Source organism: Cannabis sativa, chromosome 2 (genome assembly GCF_029168945.1).
Source record: "Cannabis sativa cultivar Pink pepper isolate KNU-18-1 chromosome 2, ASM2916894v1, whole genome shotgun sequence".
NCBI lineage: Eukaryota > Viridiplantae > Streptophyta > Magnoliopsida > Rosales > Cannabaceae > Cannabis > Cannabis sativa.
In genome coordinates, this window is record NC_083602.1 from 60,121,794 (window position 1) to 60,130,384 (window position 8,591).

An 8,591-nucleotide genomic window follows, 5' to 3' on the forward strand; every position below is an offset into this window, starting at 1 on the left:
AAGGCATTCTCAAGAAATTTTGCATTCCTTGATTCCACAATTCTTGTGCTATGAGATGGACAATAAAACTTGTAACCTTTAGACTTTTCGGCGTACCCTATAAAGAATCCGCTTATGATCCTTGGGTCCAATTTCTTCATTTGTGGATTATATATTCTGACTTCAGATGGACATCCCCAAATGCGTACATGATTCAAACTTGGTTTCCAACCTTTCCATAATTCAAAAGGAGTTTTTGAGACTACCTTTGTTGGAACTCGGTTTAATATGTACACGGATGTCTTTAATGCTTCAGTCCACAAGGATTTAGGAAGGTTAGAGTTGCTACTAAGCATACTCCACACCATGTCCATTAATGTTCGGTTTCTTCTTTATGCAACACCATTTTGCTCGGGTGTACCGGGCAAGGTGTAATGGGCAACAATCCCATTTTCTTCAAGAAACTTCGCAAATGCACCAGGTGCTTGTCCATCTTCTGTGTATCTACCATAATACTCACCTCCTCTATCTGATCTCACTATCTTAATTTGCTTGTTGCATTGTTTCTCTACTTCAGCTTTAAATATCTTAAAGACATCTAATGCTTCACTTTTATTATGAAGTAAGTAGATATACATGTAGCGTGAGTAATCATCTATGAATGAGATGAAGTATTTCTGACCATGTGACTCCATATCTGGACTACATATATCAGTATGTATGATTTCTAATATTTCAGAACTCCTATGGACACCAGTTTTGACAGACTTGGAGGTTTGCTTTCCCTTAATGCAATCCACACAAGTATCAAAGTAAGTAAAATCTAAGGTATTGAGTACCTCATCTTTTACCAACCTTTTAATTCTATCAATGGAGATATGTCCCAATCTCCGGTGCCACAATGTACAGGAATCATCTTTCATAACACATCTTTTAGTGCCAACGTGAACATGCATAACATTATTAGTGGTATTATTTTGTAAATTAAGACAGTAAAGACCATCAGACAAAATACCATTTCCAACACATTCAGATTTATAATATAAATTGAAATATTTGTCTGAAAATGTAAAGGAAAAATCAAAGGGTATAAGTCTTGAAACTGAAATATAAAAGGTCTTTTCTAACTTTAAAACAAAACCATTACTTAAAACTAAATTGCATGTTCTAATAGCTTCCACATGTGAGCCCATCTTGTTTCCAGATAAGATGCTTTTGCTCACTTGCCACTGACTTCCTTAGATTTTGAATATCCTGCAAGGAATTTGTTATGTGAATTGTTGAACCAGAATCAATCCACCATGTGTTAAGATTAACATTAGCCATATTAGATTCATAACATACTAAGGAAATTGGATTACCTTTGTCATCCATCCATTTCTTGAACTGGCTGCACTCCTTTTTCGCATGTCCCTTTTGTTTACAAAAGAAATATTTGATGGAATCTTTCTTTATGGCAGCCTTGGGAGCCATGGGCTTTTTCCCTTTGTTCTTCTTGAATGGCTTGCGTTTCTTAGGTTGAGTGGTCAGGTGAACACTTTCTCCTTGCTCCTGTAGGAGCCTGGCTTCCTCTTGAACACACATGGTCATCAATTCATTGATAGTCCATTTTTCTTTATGTGTGTTGTAGGAAATTTTGAAAGGCCCATACTGTGAAGGAAGATTGTGAAGGATGTAGTGAACCAGGAAGGTATCAGGAATGATAACATCGAGTTTCTTCAAATGAGCAGTGATGTCCCTCATTTTAGAAATGTGTTCTCGAACTCCTTTAACACCGGTGAGTTTTGTGGACGAGAACTCTTGGATGAGGTTGATGAACAAAGATTTATCTGAAGTGTCAAATTGCCCATCCATCACTTTGATAAAATCTTTCACCTTCTCAGGTGGCTCCACCGATCCACGCATTCCTATAGGAATTCTGGACATAATGAACATGATGCATAGACGATTAGATTGCTCCCACTTTTCACGTAGTGCAATCTTAGCAGCAGTGCTAGTATCAGTGATAGCAGTTGGTTCATCTTTCCTTATTGCATAGTCCATGTTAGTGCAAGCTACGTGGAGAAGAACTCGTTCCTTCCAGATTTTGAAGTTGTCACTCCTAAGCTCAAGGATTTCACTAGTGATTTCAGCATATTTAGAGGTGGATGAAATAGCTGCAAGAATAGGATTACAAATTTAGATGTTAAAAGAAAATTGAGGCTTTAATGAATTCATGTTTTACCAATGTAGAAACATGATGAAGATGAAAATTTTATTAAATCTAAAATTGCCTGTGGGCTAAATTTTAAATCTAATAAAATTAGATGAACTTTATGATAGATTTAATGAAATATTTAATTTAGATTAATGGAGGAATGAAATCTATCTTTAATTAAAATTTATAACACTATTAAATCAAATCCTCATAACTCCCTGTGGGGTAAATTAAGAGAATTTAACTTAATATATTATCCTAATTAATTATAAAAATATAATAAAATCCATGTGGGGTAAAATTATTATATCCAAATAATTAATTACAAGTTTTGTCCATTAAGGTGAATTTTAATTAATATATAATTTTATATAATTAAAGATGCTGTGGCTACTCCCTAATTATTTAAAATTATATTTTCACTCTAGACATTAGGTATTGGGCTCTACCTAAAAGTAATTTCGTTATTAACATAATAGACAATCACTGAGATTAGTGCTCCTAGTGTGGTCGTCCGAAGATCATTAAAAACCGTTCTAGATATGAGCATTTGTCCCAAGTTCATGTTTTCTTATGTCAAACTACAGAACTACTTACGTTTTATTCATATTTTATTCATTTTATAAAGTTTTATGAATATTTTATGAATAATTTTATGAAGTTTTATGAAACTTAATTGCTAAATAAAATATTCAACTTATCTTAATGTTTGAATATTTCTAAATATATATAACACTATAAAAGGAATTTATGTATAGCATTTAAATCATACAAATCTAAATTAATTGCATTAAACATAAATTTGTCAAATAAATACAAAATAATACAATTAATGTATGATTATTAATTAAATGCTAATTCCTTAATATGAAATTAATGGCAGATTTTTCAAAATTAATTTAGACAATAAATTGCATAAATTTGGTAATATATAATTAAATGCACAAATTAGCAAAATTTTTACATGCCTAAATAAATCATGTAATAAATTACCAAATTAAACAAATTTCTATTTTCAATTTATACTTTATATATGTATTAAACAAAAATAGAAAATTAATTAAATGCAATTTATTGACTAAATTAACAAAAAAAATAGGAAAATAATTAATATTTCAAATAAATAAAAAATTTATAAAAAATTCGGAATTTTTCCTTATTTTTTTTATTTTATTTTTTTTGAAAAAACCACACTGCCAAACGACATGTCGTTTTTGCCAAAGGCAAAAACGACACGTCGTTTTTGCAAAAGGCAAAAACGACACGTCGTTTTTTACTCCTGAATGGCTGCCTCTCAAGACGAAAAACGACATGTCGGTTACTATAAACGACAGTTGCAATGTACCATTCAAACGACACGTCGTTTTCCGCCAAACGACACGTCGTTTTCTCCAAACGACATGTCGTTTTGCATCGTCTTCTTCAGCCAACCGGGTCGATTTTGACCCGTTTTTCTGCATGCGGGTCCGTCGAACCCGACCCAAACCCGATCGGAAATTGCGTTTCCGACGACCAAATTGCGTGTTTTCAAATCTAAAATGTTCTAAATCAAATAATAAAGAGATCCACATAGATTTTATGCACGAAAACACGAAAAAAATATAAACTTTAATATCACGAAGTTAATCGGGTCCGAAAAAGTTTTAACTGAAAAAAATTTCCATCCTTAAGTTTTTCAATGATTTTCAATGCTTAGATCGATCTATAATGCTATACGAATATAGTAATATATTTAGAATTCGAAATAAACACCGAAAAAATGAAAAACGGAAAAATTAAACTTTATTTACACCGATAACTTTACTTTATGTTATATATATATGCATGTATATATCACATAATGAAAAGGAATATTATAAATATTATTATGTAATAAAACATATATATAATATATATATAAATATACTGAAAATAAAAATATATATATATATACCGTACGTATAAACTATATTATATATATGAATCGTAGGAATAAAACTATATATATATGCGTATGAAAATATATATATAAACGGGATTGTATGAATAAAGATATATATATGTATGTATATACGTATGAATTTTATATATATATATTTGGGATTAGATGAATATGAGTATATATATATACACAAACAGAATGAAACAAATATATATATGAAAAGTGTATATATGTATATATATATAACTCAAATATAATCAAGACAGAGATTAAACCGTTTTGATACCAACTGTTAGACTATAATGTAGTGTATGTAATATAGCATATACAAATGATATGAAATGCGGGAAACAAACTGTAATCATATCAATAATATATGCAATGAAAGGATCGATATACCTCCAGCCATTGATCCTTGAGCTTCAATCCCTGCGATAGCTTCGGTATTGGAGTTCGGGCTTCCTCGCTCTCTCAACTCTCTTTAGATGGAATTTGCTGAATGAATTCATAATGAGTGAGTAGCTCGGGGACCGAGACCCTATATTTATAGGTAAGATACTCCATCAGTATCTGCGCCACATTAATTGTCAGAATATTTTGACAATTAATTCAGGAAATCAAATCAGGTAATGAATATAGAAATCTGACCATATATAGAATATTACATAATTGATTTTGTCCAGATTCAATGAATATAAAATATTCATTTATCAGAAAATCAATTATTTATTTATTTCCTTAAATAAAAAATCATTTCCTTAATTAAAAAATAATTTCTATAAATAAAATATTCTAATATAACAATGATTTCTCAAAAGAAGTTCTATTACAAAAATACATTATAATACATTAAAATATAAAATATAAATATACAGTGAAAGTTTACTTATTTGGTTAACAAAAAAAAGTTACATATTAACTATTACATTATTCATAGTTGGTTGAATTAACTACATCATTTTACACTTAAAATGATATTTATTAATTATAATCATTTAACCTTTTTTCTTATTAATTATTTTTATTTGTAACATAAAAGAAAATACTAACATGAGTTGCCACGGGCACCTCTACCCAAACTAGTATATATATATAGGCAGCCGATTTTGTGCCCATATAAGCAAAACACGGATTGGAATCCGTTGTACGGCAGGGGGGCCCCACCGTACTTTTAAATGTTTTTTAATTTTTGAAATGTAAGTGGTAACCGGTTGTTGTAGGTGTGATTACCGGTTGGGAGTTTATTTTTTTAATTATAAAATAATTAGGTACGGAAAAAGTACAAAATGGTACTGTTTGTGTTCGTTAGAGTACAAAAAGGTACATCAGTCTTCACTGTTCCTGGCAGTTGATGGTACGAAAATACTTTAGGCAGTGGGTCCATGTTGTTGGATTAAGGCTATTTTGGTATTTTCCTTCATTCATAAGATCATATGTATATGTGGGATGGTAATTAAGTACATTATATAGAGTACCGTGTACATTACTTATTTCTGCGTGATGTTTAGTAAAATTAGTGTACATAATATCACGTACCGAGTACAAAATTTCACGTACCGAGTATGTTTATTTACGTTTCGTAGTATATTGTTTAGAAATTTTTTTTTTAGTGATGAAATTATTTGTTGTTATACATTGAGTTTTTAGTTGGTGTAATTTTGTAATTGTAAATATTTCGTATATTAAAAATTACCAGAAAAATATATTTTTTCACCTTATAAGATTCAGTTTTTTTTCCTAGGCATAATTTAGTTGTTCGTCAATAATAATTTTGAGGTTTGGTGAAGATGAGAGAATTACCTTAAACACAGCAAACATAACAAGAAGTATATAAATGTAGAATTTTTGAAGCAATAAGTAGAGTCATAAACGTTAAAACAACAATGGCTAAAAGTAGCTAGTTATAAGAATGACCATAGTAAGACTCTTGTGTGGAGGAAGGCGGTTCCGGGAAATACGCGTTGGAGTGGTCATTGAATGAGTCAGATGCTGGTTGATTGTTTGGAGGTTGTTGCCCCTGAGATCCAGTGTTATGTTGACGATTTGGGCACCGTCGATAATCATGGTCTGATGAGCGACAAATGCGACAATGTCTTGAGTTTCTTGGGATCTGCTCCCCGTTTGGTCCTTCCCTTGTATTTCCCGTACCCTTTGTTCTCACAACTTCGGGGTCTTTAATAATGTTGGGGTTGCTACGATATCTTCCAGGTTGTGGCGTCTCTCCTTCCGGATTGGAATTCAAGTCAAATTCTTCCTTGAACATTAGAGTTAGCCGTTCAAGCTCTTCCTTTGCACGGTTGTACAAATCCTCTGATTTTGTTGCATAGAAAGTGAAGTTATAAGTCAGTGAACTGAGAGATCCAAACCTAGCCATCTCGTAAATGTGCTGTTGTGGTTGTGCTGGCGGGTTAAAATGTAGGTGGAGATTTATCTTTGCGGATTTGCTCCATCGCTTCATGAGAAGAGAATTAGGTATTCTTCTCATGTTTAATCTTTTCATTGTAGCCCATAAATGTCTACAAGGGTACCCTTGACTTTCATAGAGCAAGCAACTACAGTGCAGTGCTCGTCGGCCTTCACAGTAATGAACTCGGTATTGGACGTCCGGATGCTGGAACTTTCCAATGGTGAATATCTGCCACTCTCCTTCTTGCTCTTGAGTTAGGACAAAATAGTTATTCTCTAAATCAAGCTGCTCAGCAACCTTGTGGTACATAGTTCTTGTGTAGAATTCAGCACATTGGTTGTAGTAAGTGGTCAAGCATGTAGGATTAGGTGGGTGAGGTCGAGTGCATCTACTTTTGAAGTCATTTGCAGTCTCGTTGTGTCTGAGCTTTGAGACTGTCATATCTATGGTTGTTACAAATTCACGCAAGCAATAATTCTTCTCTAAAAATTTTTTTAGAGCGGAGTTGATGGATTCGCAACGTTGTGTGGTTCTCATTCCTGCAACGAATGAACCCCTTAAATACGTTTCTGCCCATTGTTGTCTTGACTCGAATGTTGTTTGACACCATTCATTATCTGTTAGTTGTTGGGTTTGGATGACGTCTAACCATCTTGCTTCAAATTCTTCCTCCTCGTAGTAGTTGTACATGAGATCCTTAAATGTTTTTAAGAAGATCGGATCTTTAACCTTTTTCGAAGCATTTGTATTGAGATGCCAAGCGCAGAGACGGTGCGTAACATCAGGCATGTGTTCAACGATAGCCTGTTTCATGGCCGCATCTTGGTCAGTAACTACAACACTTGGCTTCTTATCTCCATGGCATTCTAGAAATTTTTGAAGTAGCCAAGAATATGATGGAAGCTTCTCGTGGAGGAGGAGAGCAAATCCGAAGATGCATGTGTTGAAATGGTGGTTGACGCCAATGAGAACAGTGAGGGGCTTATTGTACTCATTCGTCATGTAGGTTGTGTCAAATCCTAGTACATCCCCAAAAGCTACATAGTCCACGCGTGAGTTTCCATCTGCCCAGAATAAGTTAGCCAAGCGATTCTCGTCGTCAACCTGATAGACAACGAAGAAATTAGGATCCTTCTCTGCGAGACAATCAAGAAATCCCAGAGCCCCTTCTGAGTCCGTCTCTATCTTCTCTTCTCGCTTCGCACCAGCAACCCTGTTGTACACATCTCGAAGTTGACATGGCATTTTCTCGTAACCTCCACTTTGCAAAGCAACATGAGACATTATGTTGGCAGTTTTAATTCCTACGGAGTTCATCGACCTGACTTGGGCAAGCAACCCATTGGAGACAACTCTATATGATCTCAAAAATTGTACCTCACTTGATGAAGCCAACTCGTGATTGTGCATTGTGCTGAACTCTTTGCATTTCCAAGTGTTAGACGGTTGTGTGAGTAAAATACGCAATGCTGCCTGACATCCGGTTCTAGTGACATCATGAGGTCTTTTTTTTCTTGGTGTGTCCGGTGATGCGATTTTTTTCGAACCCTCTGAACAACAAACCCACCTCCGCATTACAATGACCCCATGAGAACGTCGTACATCGTCTTTCCTTGTGCCGAAACCCATCCGTTTCGCATACATTTCGTAGAATGCTTCCCATTTTTCCAGTTTGTCGAGACTCTTGCCTAGCACGTCCTGTATCTCAATCTCATTCACTGGTTTTATGATGTTTAGCTCTGCTGTGATGGTTTCCCATTCATAAGTGTGTTCGTCATTCATGTTGGCTTGTTATTGATTTGTAAGAATTGTAGATGAGGAGTAAGGTGTAGAGGGTGCTGAGGGGATTGAAATTAGATTTTGTGAGTATAGAAGGCTGAGATAATAGGGTTGTGTGGAGTTGGTGATCACATTTAAAGCTGTTGGGCTGATATTAATGGGCCTCTTCAATATTACAATCTGAACTCAACTCCTCTCGTACGTCATAACAGTATAATAGTACAAATTGTTTTAATTTCATTCCACATGTAATTGTGAAATAAGTTTATTTGACGAAAAATTTGAAGGGTTGATGTTATTGAGTTGAA

The 8,591-nt window shown here is 33.9% G+C and overlaps 1 protein-coding gene across 1 annotated transcript; it reads right to left on the bottom strand.

Annotated features, from left to right (window-relative positions):
- Window positions 1-5,994: 5,994 nt before the first annotated feature.
- Window positions 5,995-8,286, bottom strand: LOC133029064 (protein FAR1-RELATED SEQUENCE 5-like). The gene has a single exon (XM_061109498.1). The coding sequence runs from the start codon at window positions 8,284-8,286 to the stop codon at window positions 5,995-5,997; it is 2,292 nt and encodes a 763-aa protein (XP_060965481.1).
- Between the last annotated feature and the right edge of the window lie 305 nt (window positions 8,287-8,591).

Excerpts from the sequence above, each read along its gene's own strand:
- LOC133029064 (XM_061109498.1), bottom strand. The coding sequence starts at position 8,286 with ATGAATGACGAACACACTTATGAATGGGAAACCATCACAGCAGAGCTA.